This window comes from Schistocerca nitens, chromosome 3, assembly GCF_023898315.1.
Source record: "Schistocerca nitens isolate TAMUIC-IGC-003100 chromosome 3, iqSchNite1.1, whole genome shotgun sequence".
In the NCBI taxonomy this organism is placed as follows: Eukaryota; Metazoa; Arthropoda; class Insecta; order Orthoptera; family Acrididae; genus Schistocerca; species Schistocerca nitens.
This window is the reverse complement of record NC_064616.1, coordinates 88069350-88095052: the sequence shown is the minus strand read 5'-3', so window position 1 is coordinate 88095052 and position 25703 is coordinate 88069350. Positions and strand designations below refer to the sequence as shown.

Here is a 25703-nt window from a genome sequence, read left to right as displayed (position 1 = left end):
TCATATTTCTGCACAAACACTCAGACGCTACGATACACTTCACCAGCACTGATTTCGGTCTTCCACACTACCCAGAAAAGCGCTATACACAGACCGGACGTAATCAATGGCGTATGACTAGGAGCTTGCCTTAAGAGCAATGTGGGTGATCCTACATTGACGGCAACCTAGGCGGCGAACGGAGCCAAAATTTCTTGTCTGGAAGTAGCTTTGTGCCACCAAATTCACGGGAACACCTTTTCTGACGCATTACTCGCCAAATTCAACCACGTGTAATAAGAACCACAGTCGCACTTTTTCTTATGAGAATACGCCTATTTACCACACTATCTACTCCTGGATTGTTTATTGTCAAACTAGCAACTCCGAGCAGTAAAACATATTTAGACTGACATAAGGCTAAAACGGTGATGACAGGGCCCTCAAAAATTCTGTGAATACGAAGAATGTTGTCGATGGCTACGACTACACCACAGAAAAGATAAGCGGTTTACATATAAAATTCGTTGTATACCAAAATTTGATTTCGTTTGTCTGTCCAGATAATTTTGGTCACATAGTCCAACGAGTGTGTACTGCTAAAGTGAGATATAAAGTTTTGTATCTTATGGAAGAACGTCAGCTACAAGTCGGCTTCAATTATCAGAGTGCAGGTAGAGGAACGACGTTTGGAGCTAGAGCGCTTAGAAAGACGAATTTTTCCTACGAGTCGCCCTATGGTACATCAAGACTCAACGAGTTCAAACGATGCTGCTCAGACGATGGCCGAAGAGACGGCAGCTGCAGCGGCGACGGATTTCCTTGAAAATGCGTTTGCCAAACTGAAGGAAGCAACAGGTGAAGCCGTGCTGCTTGATACTAGCGCTGCTATCTCTTGCTTGCTGCGTGATTTCGCTTGTAGATACCTCGAGCACTATAAACCTACACTGCATTGCAGTGACACACTCTTTTCTATTGTTCCATAATTTTTTATTTTCTCATTCCCTAGGTGTAACGGTATTTTTCTTTACAATGTTAATACGACACGTTTGCGAGTATAGAAACAAATACAAAACAAATATTAAGTACTAATCCATAAAATTACACATACTAATACAGCACAACAATTGTGAACATTGTTGAAACGCTAAAGAAGCAATAATAATTCAAGGGTGCGAGCCGCGCGGGATTAGCCGAGCGGTCTCAGGCGCTGCAGTCGTGGACTGTGCGGCTGGTCCCGGCGGAGGTTCGAGTCCTCCCTCGGGCATGGGTGTGTGTGTGTTTGTTCTTAGGATAATTTAGGTTAAGTATTGTGTAAGCTTAGGGACTGATGACCTTAGCAGTTAAGTCCCATAAGATTTCACACACATTTGAACATTTTTGAACAAGAGTGGGAAATTAAACAGATTTGTAACCTGGTATTTTATTGGCATCCAGCAGTGATAAGCAACGAAACGATTTTGATCATTTAGGGTCAGTCCAAGAGAATCCTCATTTTTGTTTTTTGCCGTTTTATTATTTTCGTAATATCTAGCCCAGTAAATTTGTCATTTTGAGCTGAATGTTAAATTTCTACATCTTTACATATATATTTCGCTAATGTCCTGCGAATGGGAATAATTTCACCTGTTTCTAGCTTCTATACTGTACATCTAACATTGTACAGACCGATTTTCATGTCTTTCGAACGTAGTAAGAACCACATTCTCCGCAGGTAGTTTCGCGTAGAACAGTTTAGTTCACGGGACACTACTTCTCTTGGAACGAAGTCGCCTACTACACTACTGAAACAGTTAACAAAAATCTACTTAACACCACTTGCTGTCCACTAGCTTTATGCACGAGCATCTGAAAAAAATGTGAATCGTGTCTCATAGCTGAGACATATACATCAGTCTGTGAAATATTGCCGGCACAGCACAGAAATTGGAAATCTCTCAAAACTTATTACACATTCACGTAACAGTTTTTGGAAGCCAAACACATAATATATAATAAATGTAGAAATTTTACATCCAGGCCGAAACGGAAAAACAGACAGGACTGGAAATGCTGGAAATTAAGAAAAAATCGAAAGACTCTCTTGGGCTGCTACGAAATATTTCGGTTGCTCATTACAACTGAAGTTCGCTAAAACAAATGCCATAAATCGCTTTAGTCTTCTTTGGTAACATTTCGGTGGGCTTTGTAAGTGTACTAGCGACGTTTCCTGCACTTCTACCACGGCAAAGATGTATAACAACGTTTAGCACTTTGCCTCTGATCTGCCTGTAGACTCTTCGTTTCTGCACAGTAATTGTTATTGAACGAGAAAATAGGATAGTAACCCTAAGATAAAAGTTCGTGCGGCACTGGCTACAGCAAAGTATATTGTCAATGTAATTATTACAACGTTTAAACAAATCGCATGATCTGGTCAGTTAAAAAGAATCATTTGTACTACATTGTGCATCAATAAATAAAGGTGCTATAAATATTTCATTGAGCATGATATCTAAAATCTGACATAAATGAAGAGCCAAAATAAATTTTAAATACGATGGTAATCCGAAAAGTAGGGCCTCCTTTTTTATATAAGTACATAGACCTGTTTATTTCTACAGTGGTTTACATCAGTTTACAGCTATTTTTCGACATAATCACCATTTCCGTCGATGCATTTTTGTAGACGCTGTGGCAGTTTATGTATGCCCATGTCATACCAACTCGCCGCCATGTTGTTCGTCGTGAATTTCTGTCCGACCAGCTGCAAACTCTCTACACCACTTACGAACATTTTTGACATCCATGCACGATTCACCATGCACTTCCGTCAATTGGCGATGGATTTCAATCGGCGCAGTGCCCTTTTCGTTCAAAAACTGAATAACTGTGCGCAATTCGCACTTGGCGGTAACATCCGACGGGAGCTCCATTCCCAACGGCTGCCAAGCCAAGACTGAGCGCCTCAGCGCTGCATTCGCATGTTTACACACAGCGCGTGAAGCACTCTAAACAGAGTTCGGTACTTATACAAAAAAAAGGAGGCCTTACTTTTGGGAGTACCCTTGTAATTGTTTGTTATGAACACACTTGAAGAAAGAAGGGACATTGGGAAATTGAGGAACGTTTGCGCAACTACGTATTTAACGCCGCATATTACTCGTTCTGTGCGTTCAGTGTAGTGATGGGGAGCTCGTGAATGAGTCGTTTAAATGAACGCTTCACTCCAGTGAAGTGTGAACTAACCACTCAATTTCAATGAACTGGTACTTCAAACTCTCCACAGATAGTACACTCCACACTTTTTTTCTAGTTCGTTCACTCACTCTCTTCCCCTCTCCCTCTCCCACTACATTGGCGCTACGTCACTCATTCTCCCTTCACTTCAATCCTCCCTGTACTGCCTGTCGACGAATCGCGCGGTGAAATACACTTAGAACTGTGGTGTCACCGCTAGACACCACACTTGCTAGGTGGTAGCTTAAATCGGCTGCGGTCCATTAGTACATGTCGGACCCGCGTGTCGCCACTGTCAGGATCGCAGACCGAGCGCCACCACACGGCAGGTCTCGAGAGACGTACTAGCACTCGCCCCAGTTGTACGACGACATTGCTAGCGACTATACTGATCGAAGCCTTTCTCTCATTTGCCGAGAGACAGTTAGAATAGCCTTCAGCTAAGTTAATGGCTACGACCTAGCAAGGCGCCATTTGTACCATTGCATGTACCTCAAGATAGTCTCACTTGTATCATCAAGAATGCTGTATACCAAAGGACGATATAAAAGTTAAGTGTTCTAGTAGCTACGTTCTTTTCTTTATCACATTCATTACGAATCCTGTTCCAGACTTCGCGCAAGACGGCGTGTGTGTACGTGTGCCCTTTCGGCTACCCGTCACTGTGGACTGGCTGCCTTAACAGTCCACTACATTGGCGACGAGTCTCAAAAGGGACTTAAGCGTTCGTATTGTATTAATTTGTTTGTGTCATGGCTTCGCCACAATCTCCAGATGTACTGTCCGAATTTTATCGCTTGCAGAATCAGCAGACGCAGGCGTTATTGGATGCCCTTGGACAGCTCGTCCAGGGTCAACGTGCGCTGCAAAACGATGCGGCCGCCGCCGCTTCATCGCTACCGCAGCCACACCATGCTGTTGCACCTCAATTTAGGCCCTACGAGGCGGCCAACGAGACATGGCCGGAATGGTCTCGACAATTTGGATTTCATCTCGCCGCCTACAGAATTCAAGGTAATGAGCGGCAGCCGTTTTTGCTTTCGTGTGTAGGTGTGTCCACCTACCGTGTGATAGTGAAATTGTTTCCCCGGCGCGACGTAGCAACTCTGTCATACGAAGAAATTTTGTCTGCTTTAGATGCCTATTTCAAGGAAACAGTAAATGTCGTTGCAAAAAGGTATGTGTTCTTTCGTACAAAACGTACGGCCGGTCAGACTAATAGGGAGTGGGTTGCAACTTTGCAAGGACTTACTAGGGATTGTGCATTTGAATGTGACTGTGGACTCCCTTATTTCGATACTATGGTGCGTGATGCAATAGCACAGAACGTTTCAGATGTTCGCATAAGGGAACAGATTTTGAAACTACACTCCTGGAAATTGAAATAAGAACACTGTGAATTCATTGTCCCAGGAAGGGGAAACTTTATTGACACATTCCTGGGGTCAGATACATCACATGATCACACTGACAGAACCACAGGCACATAGACACAGGCAACAGAGCACGCACAATGTCGGCACTAGTACAGTGTATATCCACCTTTCGCAGCAATGCAGGCTGCTATTCTCCCATGGAGACGACCGTAGAGATGCTGGATGTAGTCCTGTGGAACGGCTTGCCATGCCATTTCCACCTGGCGCCTCAGTTGGACCAGCGTTCGTGCTGGACGTGCAGACCGCGTGAGACGACGCTTCATCCAGTCCCAAACATGCTCAATGGGGGACAGATCCGGAGATCTTGCTGGCCGGGGTAGTTGACTTACACCTTCTAGAGCACGTTGGGTGGCACGGGATACATGCGGACGTGCATTGTCCTGTTGGAACAGCAAGTTCCCTTGCCGGTCTAGGAATGGTAGAACGATGGGTTCGATGACGGTTTGGATGTACCGTGCACTATTCAGTGTCCCCTCGACGATCACCAGTGGTGTACGGCCAGTGTAGGAGATCGCTCCCCACACCATGATGCCGGGTGTTGGCCCTGTGTGCCTCGGTCGTATGCAGTCCTGATTGTGGCGCTCACCTGCACGGCGCCAAACACGCATACGACCATCATTGGCACCAAGGCAGAAGCGACTCTCATCGCTGAAGACGACACGTCTCCATTCGTCCCTCCATTCACGCCTGTCGCGACACCACTGGAGGCGGGCTGCACGATGTTGGGGCGTGAGCGGAAGACGGCCTAACGGTGTGCGGGACCGTAGCCCAGCTTCATGGAGACGGTTGCGAATGGTCCTCGCCGATACCCCAGGAGCAACAGTGTCCCTAATTTGCTGGGAAGTGGCGGTGTGGTCCCCTACGGCACTGCGTAGGATCCTACGGTCTTGGCGTGCATCCGTGCGTCGCTGCGGTCCGGTCCCAGGTCGACGGGCACGTGCACCTTCCGCCGACCACTGGCGACAACATCGATGTACTGTGGAGACCTCACGCCCCACGTGTTGAGCAATTCGGCGGTACGTCCACCCGGCCTCCCGCATGCCCACTATACGCCCTCGCTCAAAGTCCGTCAACTGCACATACGGTTCACGTCCACGCTGTCGCGGCATGCTACCAGTGTTAAAGACTGCGATGGAGCTCCGTATGCCACGGCAAACTGGCTGACACTGACGGCGGCGGTGCACAAATGCTGCGCAGCTAGCGCCATTCGACGGCCAACACCGCGGTTCCTGGTGTGTCCGCTGTGCCGTACGTGTGATCATTGCTTGTACAGCCCTCTCGCAGTGTCCGGAGCAAGTATGGTGGGTCTGACACACCGGTGTCAATGTGTTCTTTTTTCCATTTCCAGGAGTGTAGTTAATCCCTCCCTTCAACAAGTGATAGACATATTGCATAGGCAAGACACACTTGACTTTGCTCAGGAATCATTTGCAACTTCGCCAGCCGTGTGTCACATTAACCGGCCTGCCGGGCCCGCTGCACGGAACGCTAACCTGCCCTCGCGCACGTCCGCGCAGCCACGTGTCCCGCGCAAGCCAGCAAATGCAGTGAAATCATGCCCGCGGTGTGCAACTAGACATTCGCGTGAGAATTGCCCGTCACGCCAAGCTGTTTGCTTTTACTGTCATAAGAAAGGACATGTTCAAAGTGTTTGCCAGAAAAAGCTCAGATCAGACAATCACAACCATTCCAGGTCCTTTGCTTCGCGCCGGAATCGAATCAAGGACACACAGGCTCGGGAACCTTCGCCGCAGTGGACGCTTCGCTGCAGCCGCCCAGCGCCTCCCTGGGTCACGCGCCGCCGATCGCTTCCCGTGACCAGCTGTCCTCCGCCATGGAACTCTTGCCCGCTCCGGCCCAGATGTCGTCATCGCGCGTCGTATCCCCCGACGCAATGGAGGTCGACCCTTCGGCCCCTCCTGTCTCTCTACGGGCGCATACGCCGCATGTTGACGTGCACCCTGGACTAGGTTTTCAGGCGTTTCCTAGCTCCCCTCGGACCGAATGGCCGGGTGCGGGTGGCACAGCCTCGCCTGTTGTTAGGCTCCCCACCTCATCGCATACGTCAACATGGGGTCCTCCCCACGGCGGGCGGAAGCCTTATCACACGACCGTTCGCCGATTTGCGGGGGAGGAATGTGGTGTCACCGCTAGACACCACACTTGCTAGGTGGTAGCTTAAATCGGCCGCGGTCCATTAGTACATGTCGGACCCGCGTGTCGCCACTGTCAGGATCGCAGACCGAGCGCCACCACACGGCAGGTCTCGAGAGACGTACTAGCACTCGCCCCAGTTGTACGACGACATTGCTAGCGACTATACTGATCGAAGCCTTTCTCTCATTTGCCGAGAGACAGTTAGAATAGCCTTCAGCTAAGTTAATGGCTACGACCTAGCAAGGCGCCATTTGTACCATTGCATGTACCTCAAGATAGTCTCACTTGTATCATCAAGAATGCTGTATACCAAAGGACGATATAAAAGTTAAGTGTTCTAGTAGCTACGTTCTTTTCTTTATCACATTCATTACGAATCCTGTTCCAGACTTCGCGCAAGACGGCGTGTGTGTACGTGTGCCCTTTCGGCTACCCGTCACTGTGGACTGGCTGCCTTAACAGTCCACTACAAGAACAACAGTTGCACTTTGCTTTCACATAACCTAAATCGGCGAAGAAACCCCAAATTTCACTACTTTTACGCGATCGCGTGTTGCTAGCCATTGTATAAACGTGAACAGACACAAAAACTGCTTTCGAATAAAATAAAGAGGGATTTTACCTGAAATCGTACCAATGACTACAGGTGACAGTTTACATTTTGAATTTAGAGGGTTATTATTCTCAATAAAAATAAAATCTCCAGGAAAACTTATGAATAATTACTTAACGTAGGTATATAGACTTTGTGACAGTGGTAAACAGACTCATTCTATTTTGGATTAAATTTTAAAAGGAACATAAACTTGGACTGCATTTCGTTGGTAGCCCTAGTTTTCAGTCCATAAATACAACAAATAAGGTTTCACTTGGCAGATGAAGACTCTTTTTGGCGCTTCATGAGAAAATGTCGAACAAGATTAAACGTAATACCTTCTTTATATGTGACAGGCTTCTCTGTTTATCTTTCCTTTGTCCCCTTCGACCATCCTGTATTTAAGTTAACTCAGACGCTGTAAGACGCAAAACGTTGCGTGCACGTTACTGCATAGTTCGGCCATCTGTTGGTAAAAATATGAAGTATTACGAAGCTTTATTGTACGAGCGAGGCGAAGCGAGCGTAGCCGCGGCTGAACGGCGAACTGGGCAACTTCGCCAGGCCTCCGTACTTCATGAATGAACTACTTCGTTTGAACGCTTCACGGCAAAGAGTGAAATGAATGAAGTACTTCACGGGAATGAACGAGTTCGACCCATCTCTAGTTCAGTGGAGAGCCGTGGGCGGTTCACATTGTGTAGTTTTTAACAATGGACTCTGTGGTTGTTACTTCCGTCAACGTAAAAGTGGGAGCCGTGATACAGCTTTCACATGCGGACAAACGTAGACATTAAGGCATTAAACGAACTCTTCTTGCAATTAATGGTGAAGATTTGATGAATGCGGGAGGAATCCTGAAACGTTGCTGAAAACTTAAGATTTGATGAACAGGTGCACACGAGTTGACCCGTCATGTTACCGTATGGTATGAGGAAGGAGTATTTAAACTGATGCCTCAGTAATGAAGCAGTTTATCTACCGAAGTGGATTATTTATATCGAAAGCAACTTTTGTTCTATTTCCATAATACTGTTAGTAAGCATCTTTGTCTTAGGAAACAGACTTTACTGTCCAAATGACCATATAATTACATTTCATGCTCGAGGAGCTTTTCGGAATAGGAGCTGAAATTAGACAATAAGGAAGCGGCCTGTTCAGAAATGTTGATTAAATATCTATGCAAGGAACTGATAGTCTCTGGTACCTTGGAAGTGAATTGATGTTCATGTTTCATTCGTGAAAAATGGTTCTGGTAGATTTTATCAGCAAATAAATACTTAGCTGCTCAGCACCTGCTTATATATCTCTTTTTCCTGCTGGTAACACCCATTTTTTGTGACCGGCAGTCGTAAATTACTTTATTTCTTTCGCTGGACGTCATCCCACCGTCATATCTTCATTTCCCCGAAGGCAAATGGAGGAGGTCGTGTTCACGATCTACCCTTAATTTGTGTAAACTTTTGTTTCTTCGTTCTCGTGTTTCATGTATTTGTAAAGCGTGCTTCTGAAGCAGACAGCGCGAACCATCCAGTATCTGCGCAGACGAGTGTGGGAAACTTGTTGAAGTCACACCGCGTGGATGTTGTCTTAATCCGAGGGTCGTGTTCGCTACAAGGGATATACAGGGTGATTCCGTGGTGATGTGACAAGCTTTCAGGGATGGTGGAGAATGGTAAACGTATGAATTTGAGGTAAGGGATCCTGATCCGGAAGCGACCGAGTGAAAAGTTATTGGCGAAAATCGATCTGATACTTCTCACAGTGGACCTCTTCTACTGCAAGCTCTTTGCTTTCCATGTTTTGGGAGGAATTAATATGGACCAAGACAAGAAAGGACTGTTTCATAAAAATGGGCTCTAAACTGCCTACCTTAAGAGATACTTGTTCAATAGACGTGTTTCACAGCCGCAAAGGTGAACAAGTGGCTACAGCTCTTAAGCTTTGGACCCCATATTTAGTAGGCAGTTTTTCTTGTTTTGGCCCGTACTACCTCCTACCACAACATGGAGAGCAAAGAGCTTGCAGTTGAAGAGGTCCATTGTTAGAGGTATTAGAACGATTTTCGCTTATAGCCATCGTCTCGGTCGTTCTCACACCAGGGTGCCTTACCTCACATTGGTACATTTAAGGCTTTGCCACACAGGAGGCGGTCTGTGGAGGCAGACAACGTTGTCTGTCCACCGCCATCCAGCTATACGTTTTTACGACGCACCTCTGCATTGGCGCCGACACGCACGAGGCGGTCTGTCGCAGCGAAACAGTTTTGACAGCGGCGGCAGGCGATAAGTTTGTACAAAATCACAGAAGTATCGCACGGTCCAGGAGATCTACATCAGTTTGTCGAGAGGTTTTTTCAAGGTGGGAGGCGAAACGGAACGGCTGATAGAAAACGTGAGAAAGTACACGTATCTGTACCACACTTCACATCAGTTCTACAAAAATGTGAAAAAAGAAGGAACATGAGCCATGATTGCAGGAGAGCTGAATGTCACTAGTAAGTACGAATACGTTTTTATTTCGCAAAATTATTTTGCTATGTAGTTATTATTTATTATTAGGTACACCGACAAGTACAACAAACAATGTTTATTGAATTTATGTCCTATTGACAAAATAATCAGCAAAAGTTTCGAGGACTCGAATTGCAACATGGTTTGATCTCCGATTGGTAGCATACGTTGGCAAAAGCGCGTGCACAGGCCGTATGACTTCTTCACTTTGATCATTAGCTGAACATTCACTCTCATTCTTCAATGAAGTTATGCAAACTGCAAGCTGCTTTAACTATGTAATCTGCAGCTAACTCATCTGGATCTGTGGCTCGCAGAAATACACGCCATTTCATAGCCAATATACCGAATGCGCTTCCAACGACACGACATGCTCGAGAGAGCTGTACATTGAAACATTTTTTTCCTGAGATTTTTTTTCAGCTTTTGGATAAGGTCTGATTGGGTACGTTTGAAGCGCACAGCCTTCGTCACCAACGATAACGTGAGAAACGGGGATATGTGTGTAGTGGGATTGGAGGTAGAATTTGATTTCCAGCAATATATTGTCGGTAGAATACTGAATTCTCAAAACTAGTAGTGCCACTATGTCGTCCATAATTTTCTATATAAACGGCCACAAACTTTTAGGGTGGGTCTACCAAAGCTAAAAGAACGAGTGAAAACTAATTTTTGTAACAATAGTAGTCAGGTACACTATTCTTGGGACATTTTAATTTGATGGGTTTTCCATCTATGCTTCCAACACGATTCGGAAAACCCCATAGTGCTGAAAAATCTTCCTCAGCTTTGGTCCACATTGTGGCGTTGGAGGACACAAACAGATTGGCTGAAAAATGTTCCACATTTCTCGATAAACTTCACACACTATCTTGCAAACAGTTGAACGACCCAAGCAGAAATAAAAAGTGATGGTCTGCAAAATTGTCGCCTGTAGCCAAATACCTGCATAGATAAGTTGTTTCTCACTTATGTTGACATGTTCAGAAAATTCCAGGCAACAACACAAGCAATGCTGTAGAAAGAGCTGGCTACACTCTTCATAAGAACAGAGATGAGAGAGCTTGGTACACCAGTTCACTCATATGGAGTATCCACTCTCCACTCTCCATTGCAGTCTGATAATTCTCCCTATTTCTGAATGAATAATAATACGGCATATGGCTCGGTAGATACGCCCCAGTTTATAACAGTATGAATCCCATTGGCTCATCAGCCAATGATTCGTTTGAAAATCCACGTCACTTCTATGACAATGACGAGTCCCATTCTCAATCATATTGGATATTTGTATTTGCAAATAATAACTAATGTTTGTAATGTATATTACTTATTATTATGTTTGAAATGTTACCTGACATATTGAAATAGTTTACTGTTCATATAAGATAGATGTGAGTATATTTTTGATTAACTTACCTCAAAGAAACTGCTAATATTTCCCTAGTTCCAATAGATCTTCTCCAGTTCGTTGTGATCTTCTCAATGTTCTGTTGCAGTAGGTCATCTAGTTCCTAGCAACTTTTGTAAGATGGCAAGAACTATGCCCCTTACATGAAGTCATTAAAGATCACCGAACTCACGTTGAGTGAACAGTAGGGCTGAACAAAAATGACTGACAAGGCACAATGCATCTTGTAGAGGGTATAGTATGGACGTATTGGAATAATTAATGTTGGGTGATGGTTTTAAAGTAATTCACGCGACATGAAAACTTTGTGGAAACGCGTAGATTTACTGGAGCCTAGTTTATCCCAAGGAAGTATTCAGAGTTGACCGTGACCGGGCTGGGGAGTGGCAAAGGGAAGCGACAATAGGCAGCTTAGGACGGCTCAAACTCTGAGAAAGCGGTAACGGGCGCGGCCTCAAGCTGCCTTAAGATGAGTAATAGTGAGGGCGGGGTGGTTGCCCCCATGCTGGTGTACCGGGAAGCAGATGGAGAACTTTTACGCCTGTTGATAAATGTCCGTTGTCCCATTTTCAGTGAAACATGCGAGAAATCCGCGCAAAGTTACGGTGGAGCGGTCAACAGAGGTCAAAATATGCGTGTTCGTGACTATAGCAACTTCACGCTGAACTCACGGTCCGCAGAGTCTGAAGTAAATCAGGTGAAGAGTGACAGAATGAAATACGCTGCAGACGCTAACCTTGATGGATGGCCTGGGAGGAGCTAAATAGCAGAAGTTGAGAAGAAGGGAAATTTTGTGGGAATTTGTTCACTTCCCAGAGCAGGCATTGGTCGGCACTGGGAAGCGACGCATCATTAATGCGACTTGCACTGCAATTGGCGTAAGTGATTTTGCTGGAGGGGAAACCGAGGCGAAGAGCGGACTGGGAGAAGTCTCCGTAGCGTTCTTCCGTTCCCAGTTTGCCTAGAGTGTGGAGGTGGCGTTCTTTACTGAGCTTGCCTGTGAGAGAGTGAGCATATCTGCAGTTTAGGACTTAGCAAACGGAAAGATTGAGCTTGGAGATAGAAAGTTTTGGTTCAGCTATGTACTGAGCAAGATAGCTAGGAGTGAATAGACGAGCGCAGCCTTGCAGCACCACGAGGTCGGCCGACGTCCACACGACGACGACGCCCCGCCACGCTGAATTCGGTGATATTGCGCCCGCTCCGGCTTGAATTAGGCCACGGATTAATTTGTTGGATCACGTCGGTAAAGTTTCCACGAGGGTTTCATGGGCCGTGTATTGTAGAATTCTTCTCGCACTTCGCATTACGCCTGGGTCAGTTGATAGGAATTACTTTTGATTTATCGCGCTTTACTCCACGTAAACGCAATTTATTACCACTGCCTGTTAGGAGAGTCATGTAATGTGATGACTGAAGGTCGGGAGTTAAAATAAATTTGTGCTAATCGACTGCATCTGTTTTCAATCAAGTAGTTGAAATCCCAAGTCACTTTCTTAATTAATTTGATGTTCAACATTTGGATTTGGTGTTCAGTAGCTGAATATAACATCAATGTGCACCCCTTTTTAATGAAAAGGGATCAATTCTGAATCAGTTAATGTCAACACTGCCACTGCAGTTCAATCAGGAGTCACAGGGACTTATTACTTTCTTTGCGTTATCCGATATTGCGGCAGTTTTGCACTCTCTGTTGATCTGTTAGTCAATTACCTGGGGTGAACACACGCCAAAACCAGATAAGTGGCGGGTGGGATGTTACACTTTGTCTTGACACACGGAAATATAAAAAGAATCTAAGTTCATGTGATTGCAGTTCACTACAGAGACAGTGGTATTAACCGAGTTGATCTGTTTTTTTCATTAATTCGGTGCACCTAGTAACGTCTTTTCCTTCTACTGAACTGTAGTGCTAAAACAAGCAAGAGTTGCTCCTCATGGGAACTACTTACTTTCCAAGAAAAACTTGAAAAACATTTTAACCAATGGAAAACATTACTGTGAACATGCTCTGCGGAAAACTACAACACTGACTGGGTGGCTGACATACATATCGCTCTGTGCCATATCGTCGACCGCTGAGAAGATATCACAGCCCGCCGCGACAGGCCGCGCCCTGTGTGACAAAGCCTTTACCCATCTCCATCGTCCCTGAAAGTTTGTAACATCGTCGCGAAATCACCCTTTGTACAGGGTGGTCAGATTTTAATATCTTTGGCGACCTAAAGGAAGACGTCCGCCCCCTTAGCCGAATGGTGAGCGCATCTAACTGCCATTTAGCGTGCCCGGGTTTGATTCCCGTTGGGGTCACAGATTTTCTCCGCTCGGGGACTGGATTTTGTTTCCCCAATGTGGCCTCAACTTGCAACACGGAGGCCGAACTTCCCCAGCTGGGGCCTGCAGGCCACCTGCGCCATACGATTATTTCACTTCTTTTAAAGTAAGACATGCGTGGTCGTCGGTTTCAGTCGGAAGAGGAAGTGTAAGAGTGGCTGCGGTTGTGGATCCGCTTTCTGTCAGAGGGGAACTGATCGCCTCGTCTCACAGTGGGATAGGTGTCTTAACGCATGTGATGATCAGAGAAATCAGATCTCGCTCGGAAAGATACAAGTGTTCGTTTCTCCTGCGCGCTGTACGAGATTGGAATAACAGAGAATTATTGTCAAGGTGGTTCGATGAACCCTCTGTCAGGCTCTTAAAGGTGATTTGCAAAGTATCGATGTAGATGTAGTTTACTTTTGAATGAGACCATTCCACCATCACGTTGTGGCGAGTGTACGATTTCCATTTGAGTGCCCCTCGTAGTTCAACAGTAGCTACACGGTCTTCATCAGAACTTCAGAAAGACAGAAGAAACTTCGCGCATCACAAACTCTGTCAGACAGCATAATTGTCGCAATAATGAAGTCAGTGTTACTTCGTAACTGTGATTCGTAAATCGAATTCCGGATTGGAAGTTAAGTGAAGGTGAACCGTAAAATGCTTACGATCTTAGATCACGCACGCCTTGGGCAGTACCAATGCCCAAGTACCGCAACATCACTTGTGACAATGTATCACCAAAATTTGATCTACTTTATAGTACGTGTTTGGTTCTCTACGTTTGCAAGCTGCACTCCTAAAGATTCCACAAACAGTCTTTTTCCGTTAGCTAAATATGAGGTTGGGAGATGAGAAGACATCGTAACTTCACTTTCCGATAAAATAGTAGTTACAATAATATTGTTCAGAACAGTCGATATCGTGACTTGTAATAATTGACCACCGCTTTTCTATTGTCCAACCGGTCGAGACGGCGCAATGCCTGCTAGCCGCCGAGCTTTCTGCAGCCGACAGCGCGCTCTGTCTCTTCCGGCCGGAGAATAGCTGTTTACCTGGACGTCAGTGCACGCCTTCGACATATTGTCCGGCAAGGTGCACTGAAGACTTGTCGAGGTGGCAGCGTACACTCCCGTATTCTTACAAGTGGAGCACTTTCACAGAAACGTTTCTATTTGACAAAACTCTTCTCACACTTTCAAACAAATATTCACAGTGCAGTGTGAATGAATCCATACTACTGGCCATTAACATTGCTACACCAAGAAGAAATGCAGATGATAAACGGGTATTCATTGGACAAATATATTATACTAGAACTGACATGTGATCATTTTCACGCAATTTGGGTGCATAGATACTGAGAAATCAGTACCCAGAACAACCATCTCTGGCCGTAATAACGGCCTTGATACACCTGGGCATTGAGTCAAACAGAGCTTGGATGGCGTGTACAGGTACAGCTGCCCATGCAGCTTCAACACGATACCACAGTTCATCAAGATTAGTGACTGGCGTATTGTGACGAGCCAGTTGCTCGGCCACCATTGACCAGACGTTTTCAATTGGTGAGAGATCTGGAGAATGTGCTGGCCAGGGCAGCAGTCGAACATTTTATGTATCCAGAAAGGCCCGTACAGGGCGTGCAACATGCGGTCGTACATTATCCTGCCGAAATGTAGGGTTTCGCAGGGATCGAATGAAGGGTAGAGCCACGGGTCGTAACACATCTGAAACGTAACGTCCACTGTACAAAGTGCCGTAAATGCGAACAAGAGGTGACCGACACGTGTAACCAATGGCACCCCATACCATCACACCAGGTGATACGCCAGAATGGCGATGACGAATACACGCTTCCAATGTGCGATCACTGCGATGTCGCCAAACACGAATGCGACTATCATGATGCTATAAACAGAACCTGGATTAATCCGAAAAAATGACGTTTTACCATTCATGCACCCAGGTTCGTCGTTGAGTACTCCATCGCAGACACTCCTGTCTGTGATGCAGCGTCAAGGGTAACCACAGCCATGGTCACCGAGCTGATAGTCCGTGCTGCTGCAAGCGTCGTCGAACTGTTCGTGCAGATGGTTGTTGCCTTGCAAACGTTCCCATCTGTTGACTCAGGGATCGAGACGTGGCTGCACGATCCGCTACAGCCATGCGGATGCCTGTCATCTCGACTGCTAGTGATACGAGGCCGTTGGGATCCAGCACGGCGTTCCGTATTACCCTCCTGAACCCACCGATTCCATATTCTGCTAACAGTCATTGGATCTCGACCACCGCGAGCAGTAATGTCGCGATACGATAAACCGCAATCGCGATAGGCTACAATCCGACCTTTATCAAAGTCGGAAACGTGATGGTACGCATTTCTCCTCCTTACACGAGGCATCACAACAATGTTTCACCAGGCAACGCCGGTCAACTGCTGTTTGTGTATGAGAAATCGGTTGGAAACTTTCCTCATGTCAGCACGTTGTAGGTGTCGCCACCAGCGCCAACCTTGTGTGAATGCTCTGAAAAGCTAATCATTTGCACATCACAGCATCTTCTACCTGTGGCGTCTGTAGCACGTCATCTTCGTGGTGTAGCAATTTTAATGGCCAGTAGTGTACGTTTGCTCTTAAGAAACCACTGGCAGGTTTAACTTTGACGCTTCACTCTTACTTAAATATACACTGAAGCGCCAAAGAAACTGGTATAGGCATGCGTATTCGAATGCACAGATATGTAAACAGGCAGCAAACGGCGCTGCGGTCAGCAGACAACAAGTGTCTGGCGCAGCTACAATGGCAGGTTATCAGGATTTAAGTGAGTTTTAACGTGGTGTTGTAGTCGACGCACGAGCGATGGGACACAGGAACACTCTTCTGAATTGAAACACTTCCGCATGCCACCAAACTCCCCAGACATGAACATTATTTGAACATATCTGGGATGCCCTGCAACGTGCCGTTCAGAAGAGATCTCCAGTGTACTCTTACGTATTTATGTACAGGCCTGCAGGATTCACGGTGTCAGCCCTACTTCAGACATTAGTCGAGTCCATGCCGCGTCGTGTTGTGGCACTTCTGCGTGCTCGCAGGAGACCTACACGATACGAGATGTACCAGTTTTGGCTCTTCAGTGTATAATATACACTGCCTGACAAAAAAAGTGAAGCACCCAGAAGACATGTTCGAATGTCGACGAAACTTTGTACGTGTAAACAACTTCGGGTTGGTATGTAAATGATTGGAGCTGCAGTTCTCTGTGACATGTGCAATGGCCACCAGCATGCGTTTGTCTTACTTGTGTTTAGTGTTGTGACCAGGCTGTGTAGGGTATACAAGGGATATGAAAAGTGTCAGATGTTGAGTGATCTTCTGTGAAGGACACAGAGATACTGTGCACTCATGTGTGACAGTCGTCATCACTTAATGGAGTTTGAAAGGGGCCCGATTATGGCTCTCGATTTGGCCAGCTGGTCGTGCAGTGTCCAAATACTTGGAACATCCAGATGTGACAGTGGCCCGAATTTGAACTGCACGGAAACTTCAAGCCAGCCATACCCGTCCTCAAGGTTCCGATCGACCACGTCAGAACACAACAAGGGAGGATCGCTGCATTGTGCACCGAGCACATCGTATTCCTTCACACCTGCAGTTGCCATCCGAGAACAAGTAATGGTCTCCCTGCACCACCGATAAGAGATTAACAGCAACTGGGCTACGGAATTACCGTCCCACATGAGGGTTGTCGTTACCATCACAACACAAAAGGTATTGGAGCACAGTGTTACTGCTGGAGTCGTGGTGAGGGAAGCTGTCGGCTAAGGCTTCAAGTCAAAGCTGGTAGTCATTAAGGGAACGTGGGCAGCACAGCCGTACATCAGAGTCATCTGCGTTCTCATGCGTTACCTCTCATTCGTTAGTATCGTGGTGCCATTTTTCAAGAGGATAATGCAAGTCCACGTGTCTATATGATTTTGAGGTACTCTTGTGGCCGGCAAGATCCCCAGATCTGTCCCATATGTGGGGCCAGCTCCGGCCCAGTGGCAGTGCCAGTATCCAGGATACCACAGTTGTTGGCGAGCCACTATACAAGGATACAAGGGCATTATGACACCCACAGGGGGCTTATACTACCAGGTTCACTGTAAAATTAACTTTTTACCCTCTCAAACAGGGAAATTTCATTTCATTTCCTCCTCTCCAGGGTGCTTCACCTTTCTCGTCATGCAGTGTATTAAGCCCTTTTTGAAACTGTCTTCTCATTCGCACACTTGACGACTTGTTTAGTTTGGAATCTTTTAAAACCGAATCCCTTCGACAGCATCATTCTGCTCCGAGCTTCCTCACTAGTCTTGAAGTCCAGTTTTGTGTAACAGCAGTTGTGAAGTTTTCTCAAAGTTCGTAATTCTTTGTATTTTTCATAATATAGCACGAACGGCTGCCTAATGATACAGTTATCCACGTCGTAAATCGATATAAATTGTAGCCACTTGTCTCTTTCTTGTTGTGTGTACGTACTTCAATCCCACTCCACTCAGCGTTACATCTCTTACACATCATTGACTTACTCGACCTTGGGCAATCCGTAATCTTTTCCACGAGCACTGTCACACCTTTCTGCTTCTACTCATCAATACAGCTTAACAGCAAGCCGTCTTTGCAATATGTAAAAGATCTCCACCCGCTCGTCCTCTTACGGAATTATGGGCAGCCCCGCTGGATTCGTGGTGACAGTTCCCTCCAGCACTACTTCAGACATAGTCTAGTCCAGCCACGTCGTGTTGCGCCACTTCAGTGTGCTCGAGGGGCCCTACACGATATTAAGCAAGTGTATCAGTTTCTCTGGCTGTTCAGTGTATTACGGGTGAGTGCGTGTGGAGTAGAAGGATTAACAACTTTTAGACACGTATCGTAAGGACAAACCTTATAAAAACACGCGAGAAAGCGCCTTACCATTCGTAACATTTCTTACCTAGCTAAGAGGCTTCATTTCGTGATGTGGAATAAAGAGCGTTAGAAGTATCACGGTTGTTAGTAAGACATTTTCGGGGGAGTCTATGAGGCGAATAATAAATTTTTCATTTTGTGCCACCTCCTTGTATGTAGCTAGGGTCACGTTCTGAAGATCATTAAGGGTTCTTGGCGCGGGGTCTGGCCAGTTTCCTCGTTACGTTATTGCATTTACGTTTTGAATAGAGTTCAGGTCTAGTGCAGAAGAAATTCAATTAAGCTCATTCTACTCTGCAAACCACTCCTGCACCATCGCTGACATGTGTAGGAGGCTGTCCCGCTGGAAACAGATTACTCTCTCAGGATATAGTCGTCGCATTTATGGGACCACAACATTGCTTATAATATGTGTATACTGGGCAGCATCAAGTTGACCAGCCATCGTGTGAAGCATCCCAAGTACACGGGAACACATGCAGCTCCAAACTGTCACAGACACACCACCATTTCAAGACGATTCATGGATGTATCTGAGGTCGAACCGGAAGCGCGTATACTCGTACCGGACCATCGCTCGCTAAGAAATGTCACGTCCCGCCAGTCATTATCGGCACTGTCCTCAGCAAACGCTAACTGGTAGACTCGATGACTGCGGAGCCTCTCCTTGATGGCTGCTAGTTTGCTAACCATTCCGGCCTCCCGAACCCGGAGTCGAACCGTGTCCATCAACTCGGGAAATGCAGTAATATGTTTCAACTGCGTCGCGTTTAGAAAGGGATTTTGCCGTGGCTTGGTGACAAGTCCAGTTTCCTGAACAGGCATTGTTAAACGCCAATATCTAGTTACCACACGCCTACCGGATTCTCCAGTACCTTGATAACGTTTTATCCATAGTCGCGCAGTGCTCCCAGGAACGTCATACCGTGCCCCACCCTCCGATTTCGTCAAATTCCTTTCCTCCACAAGAGCAGACACGGTAACGAATAGCCCGGTGACGATGAGGCATGCCGCGTGAACAATGTGACTCGACTGAAAGCGACACGATGCAGGTATTTGATCTCGCTCGTGCACTGCCATTGGCTATTACAGAACGAATGGTGCGCTTGCATACCTAACTCGCCACGACAGACTGTCGATCTCTTAACTTCTAATATCAATGCAACTGTGTGAATAATTTTCACGTATTATGTAAAATAGAGATAGAAAATTTAAGTTTCGACTCCAGGGGGGTCATTATCCACCAGAAGTAACTCTCACTGATTTATAGCCGAAATGCTGTCGCATATCATCGAAATGTGTTTCATATAATACTACTGAGGGCTTCATAGACTTAGAATTGTTGAACCAGAAGAATGTGTCTTTTATGGCGAAAAAGAAGAAAAGAGATTCATATGGATTCGAACGTTAGACACTTTATATACGAGGGTTGCCCAGAAAGTAATTCACCTCATTTTTTTTTCTTAGCCGAAAACAATTCTAAGAATGCGAAACATTACATATGTATCATTTGAAGTCTCCTGTGTGAGCGGCTCAAGTTTCCGTCACTTCCGACAGATAGCGTAGCTGGAGGAAAGTTTCAAAATGGCGTCTGTATGAGATGTATGTGACAAGCAACGTGCCATCATTGAATTTCTCACGGCAGAGAAAGAAGCAAATCCTATGGAGCATTTGCTGTCGACAGAAGTACAGTTAGTCACTGGACACGGAGGGTGAGATCATCAGAAGGCGGTTCGGCAGAGCTCCACGATTTGCAACTGCTGGGGGAGAGCATACACGGCTGTCACACCTGACATCTTGCAGCGAGCTGATGTCATTCGCGAGGACAGACGCACTACGACTCGACAGTTGGCAGTTGGCACCGCATCTGTCAATCAGCAAAGGAAGTGTGGATGTAACTATGGTGGGTCACAAATCACACAGAGAAAAACATTAGTCTTGATTTGTTGCAATGTTTTGAAGCTGAGGGGGAGGCCTTCTTGTCCCAGATTGTGACAGGTGACGAAACCTGGTTTCACCATTTTGAAACAAAACGACAGTCGACGGAATGGCGCCATTCCCACTCCCCACAGAAGAAAAAAATCAAAGCAACTTCTTCTGCCAGTAAGGTCATGCTCACCGTTTTCTGGGACTGTGACGGTGTGATTCTCATTGATGTGATGCCAAGAGGCGGTACCATTAATTCAGAAACATATGACGACACATTAACAAAACTCAAGATGCGCTTCTGGCGGCTTCGGCGCCACAGCAACCCAGGAGATCTTTTGCTGCAATAGATAACGCTCGGCCTCACCCAAGTCTAAGGACTGCTGGAGACATCGAAAAACAGGGCTGGACAGTGTTACCCCATCCATCCTACAGCCCTGACCTAGCTCCCTCGGACTTCTATTTTTTGGGCCATAAAAGGATGCCATTTGTGGAAGACATTTTGAGGACGATGAGGAGGTGATTCACACAGTGAAGCACCTGCTCTGCCACCAGGACCTACAGGGCATACACGCCCTCGTTTCGCGCTGGAGGAAGGCCATAGAACGGGTTGGAGATTACGTGGAAAAATAGGGTGCGTAGATGAAACGCCATACTTTCGTGTGTGTAATTCTCGTTATGTTCAATAAGGAATTGCTGAAGAAAAAAAAAGTGGTGCATTACTTTCTGGGCAACCCTCGTATAAAGCCTGCAAATTGTTTATTCAGCTACAGTAACCACTTAGGAATTTATATCTATCAGTTAACATGCACTAAATCTACATCTAATACTGGACTTTAGACAAAAATATGGAAATACCACAAACACAACACATTACTATGCCTAATACGGTGTAGGAAAACTGTTGGCATCCAAAACAGCTTCCAGTCGTCATGGAATGGATACATACAAGTGCTGTATAGTTTTCAAACGAATGTTGTACCATTTGTCCTGCAAAGTAATGGCAAGTTCAGGTAACAATGACGGAGGCAAATTGTGATCAGCACAGTTCTCTCCAAAGCAGACCACAAAGGCCGAGTAATGTTGAGACCTGGTGATATGGTTGCTATCGGAGATACAAAAATTCATCCTCAAACTCACGAAGCCAGTCCTGTATGATGCAAGCTATGTGAACAACGGCCCTGTCGTCTTAGAACACAATATCACCACTGGGGAACAGTCGTTACGACATGGGATGCACCTGATAAACCAAAATGGTCTCGTAATCCTTGGCAACAATGTGATCTAGCAGAGTAATCATGGGACCTATGGAATACCATGTATATGGGTACTTTGGTTATGGAAACACCCCGACACGAGTACTGACAGTTTGCCCATGTTCACATCACCTAGGTCCGACATAATGCACTCACAGCTGTACAGAACACTGTTCCGACCATGACTAACCCTTACAACATTGGGGCAACAAGGACATGAGGAAAATTTGTTAGTGCGGGTTGCCTACATTCAGCGTCAACTATACATACAGGGGCAAACCTGTTGTTCTCTTTTGATTGACAGGTCCTTAACCTATTGTTCTGCCAATAGGATTATGACCTCATGGGGATAATCCTTCCTTTTCATTGACAGGTCCTTAACCTTCTGGTCTCTCACACATGGCCCTCCCCCTCCTCCTCCCCCTCCCCTATCCCTGAAGGAATTCCCCCTGCCGATACAAGCACACTAGTGATATCAACTTGAATGACTAATTAAACAGATCGATAAATTAATTAAACCCCACTTCTGGGAATCGCCCCCCCCCTGCCCATCCCCTCCCCCCCCATCTGGAAACTGACGGCAAAAGGACTCAGTCTGCGCTGGAGAGGTAGGATCTTACGGCAGGAAATTCAATTATGTAGCGTAGTATACACTGTTTATTTATAAAATTCAATTTCCAGGGGCTGGATCTCACTTTTATTTGGTGGGAAAAGCTCACGTCCAGCAATTACATGCCCTAATTACGTAATTACACTGCTGCAGATCGGAGGTGTCGTCTTGTTGGAAAATTTTCTTACGTGTTCTCACCTTGACATTCAGGGATCGACTGAGCTAGTGCATAGCGCCACCGCCGGATGACATCCATCCCACCTCTAACCCTTGCCCCCTCCCCCCCCCCCCTCCCAGAAAAAAATTGGTAGGGAAAAGACTCACTCTGTGCTGGAGAGGAAGGACATCACAACGTGAAATTCAAATCAGTCAATAATATATTTATACATATTCTTTATTTAATCAGTTTATGGGAGACAGGGTTCCCCCACTTGGGTAGACATCATGAATGCACCCTCCACCATTGCTCCTCATGACATAAGAATTGTAATCACCAGGTTATGAAATAAAGTGCAGTATAGTAGCCACCGTTTGGGGTCTCCAACGTGTGTATCTACCATCAAAGCGACGCCACAAAGGTCAAAACAGGCGTCCGCGCCGGCCAGGAGAGAGAGACCCACTCCTGCGCCAGCTATGCTCGCCCGGAGTGTGACCTCGCTATTGGGGTTTTAAAGCATTATAGAAATCCTAAATTGGTTCTCTGTGCTACATCTGGAAGACGGCAAGCTCTACTGCATGATAGGATAGAGTCAACAGCAAATAACGCTGCAAGACAGAGTCCACTGTGATTACTGAGAAGCACTAAACACGACGCACTTAAACCACGGCGCAGTCCATAGCAGTAGTTGCGATGGGTAGATGTTGGAGATCGCTGAATGTCTACAGGACATTAGAGCTTGCCTTCTTCCAGAGGTAGCAGAGAGAACCAATTTAGGAATTCTATAGTGCTTTAAAACCCCAATAGCGAGGTCACATTCCGGGCGAGCATAGCTGGCGCAGGAGTGGGTCTCTCTCTCCTGGCCGGCGCGGACGCCTGTTTTGACCTTTGTGGCGTCGCCCTGATGGTAGATACACACGTGGGAGACCCCAAACGGTGGCTACTATACTGCACTTTATTCCATAACCTGGTGATTACAGTTCCCACAGTCGTGGACGCGCGTTTATGTCAGAGTGCACCACCCCCGGCCATGGAGTGCTTCCGTGGATGATCGGAGTGGTAGGAATTCAGATGTTATTGATACATCCAATGCAAACTTCCATCAGTTTGAATCTTCTCTCACACGTCCGCTTCTGTCGCGCTCACCTCATACTGGTCACTTCAGTGGGCAAGATCAGACAGGTCGGCGCATTCTTCGTACTCAGCCCAGGCTGGGTTGCCGACTCCTCGCAACCCCCGCTGCAGCCAGCCACAGCACACTGCAAAACAAGCAACTGCAGCTTGGACGTCTACAGTAGTTCTAAACAATTCCACACTGAATAGATTCAGCAGTTTAAAAAATCCACTTTACCCAATCCGAGGCAGCGATGTTGTTGACCATACACTTCGAATTTCTCACGCGAAATGTAGATTCCTCCCGTTTGTACGAGTTATTTTTGAAGATAGAAGAAATGGGAAAATTCACACGTTTCCACGTAGCTAAAGTATCGTTACTTGTTATGAAAATCCTGTACGTTACTATGGCATAGGCTACATTCCCTCTAAGTATTATTTCAACAGGTAGAAAAATGTCTTCTTTTATTTGTCATGTCCTGCATCACAGGACTAGAATATTAAACTCATGGAGTGCTCAGATTTACCACTGTCACAGGATGCCTCCTATCTCTTAAGGTAACACCACAGAGAAGTTGTGAATATAAGGTTTATACTGCGTACCACTTTACAAATTCGATAATACATCTGACATCGTCTCTCCCTGTGTAGGCGAGAGATTTAATTATGGTTAAGAGAAAAACATCAAGTAAAGAATCATATCTGTGGGCCCTAGCCATCGTTTACACCCACCAGGCGGGATGTCACTGATATAAAATTGACAGGCTAATTAATTAAATTGATCGTGAGAGTTACTTTGGATGGCGAGTAATTTTTCTTTTTCAGTAGTCAGATTACACTCACTGGGTAGTTCAAATGGGAGTCTGTGGACGAAAGACGATGTTCTTTTCGAGTAACACTATTGAGAACTGACATTTGAAGCTAACCACAGAAGGACTCTACCGCCAGCAACATACATTTTACGTAAGGAACGCATTATTAAAAACACGATCAAAACGACTATGTTACCGTCATCCTGCATAAAAAGCTGTCTCGGTTCTTCAGGCACGCACAAGAGTCGCTGATAGCGTTATGCTTTCTGGTAGGAAGACAGTCTGCGATTTGGAATCAAGTTTATCCAGTCAACCACATACTTGCAATGGATCCTCTGGAGACATATTTTAATGATTACAGGAACTGGTGAATCATATTCATGTCACGCTCATATCTCGAAACGAGTCACCTTTTTCGAACTTAGCTGCTATAGCAAAACTTCAACGTGGTTTTAGAAAGTGCCTCTGCATCTTGTAACTGTTCCTCAGTCTCTGTCCCACCCTCCCTGCAGCTTCGTCCATGTGATCGTCCTAATTTAAGTCAGAACTGAACAGATGTCAGAGAGCGCTATATCTACCAAATTCTGCACCCCATGGAGAAACAGGTTGAACTGAGTTAATGCGACAGGATCATCCTTTTTAGCCACTTGGTGGAAATAGGGATGTTCTGTCATAGCTCCACCAGCAGTGTACAATGCGTAAGGCCAGCGCCAAACGAAGCCAACGTGAGGAGATCTGCACCCCTCAGGGCACATTCACGTCTCTCACTCACGCATTCATAGGTCATCGTTAGTTTTTATCATCCAACAGAGAAAAAAACTACAGACTATAAAAGCTCGGCTAACTTCATCCGACAGAGAAGTCAATAGGATTTTCCCACATTTCTCTCTTCCGAAATGTCGAAAACAAATACTGTCTTTGTGCTGTCATCGAGCATATGTGGCGATCCTATTAAATATAAAGGTATTGATCCATTGGATCAGGTGGTCAATGATCGAAGTCGCTTGCACGGACCAATGAAAAGTTTCATCGCCTGTACTGCAGGACGGTATATCCCACAAGGTATCAGTCACAACAGAGGGTTCCTGTTTTGGGGTGGAAAATGACATAAAATCGATAAAATTCGAGGAAAACCTGGTATAATCACGAGAAATTGATGTGAGATACGTAAAAATTGAGGGAAATACCTAAAATTTGCAAAATCGCAAAACCTTAGTAAAATTACAAAAACTGACTGAGAATATATAA

General features: G+C 45.8%; 1 protein-coding gene across 1 annotated transcript in view; it reads left to right on the top strand.

Moving 5' to 3' along the window:
• Nucleotides 1-25703, top strand: part of LOC126249093 (outer dynein arm-docking complex subunit 3) — a 350869-nt gene that overhangs the window by 195142 nt on the left and 130024 nt on the right. Inside the window, exon 7 of the mRNA XM_049950744.1 lies at nucleotides 649-837. Within this exon, the coding sequence (XP_049806701.1) occupies nucleotides 649-837 (189 nt within the window). The remainder of the gene's footprint in view (nucleotides 1-648; nucleotides 838-25703) is intronic.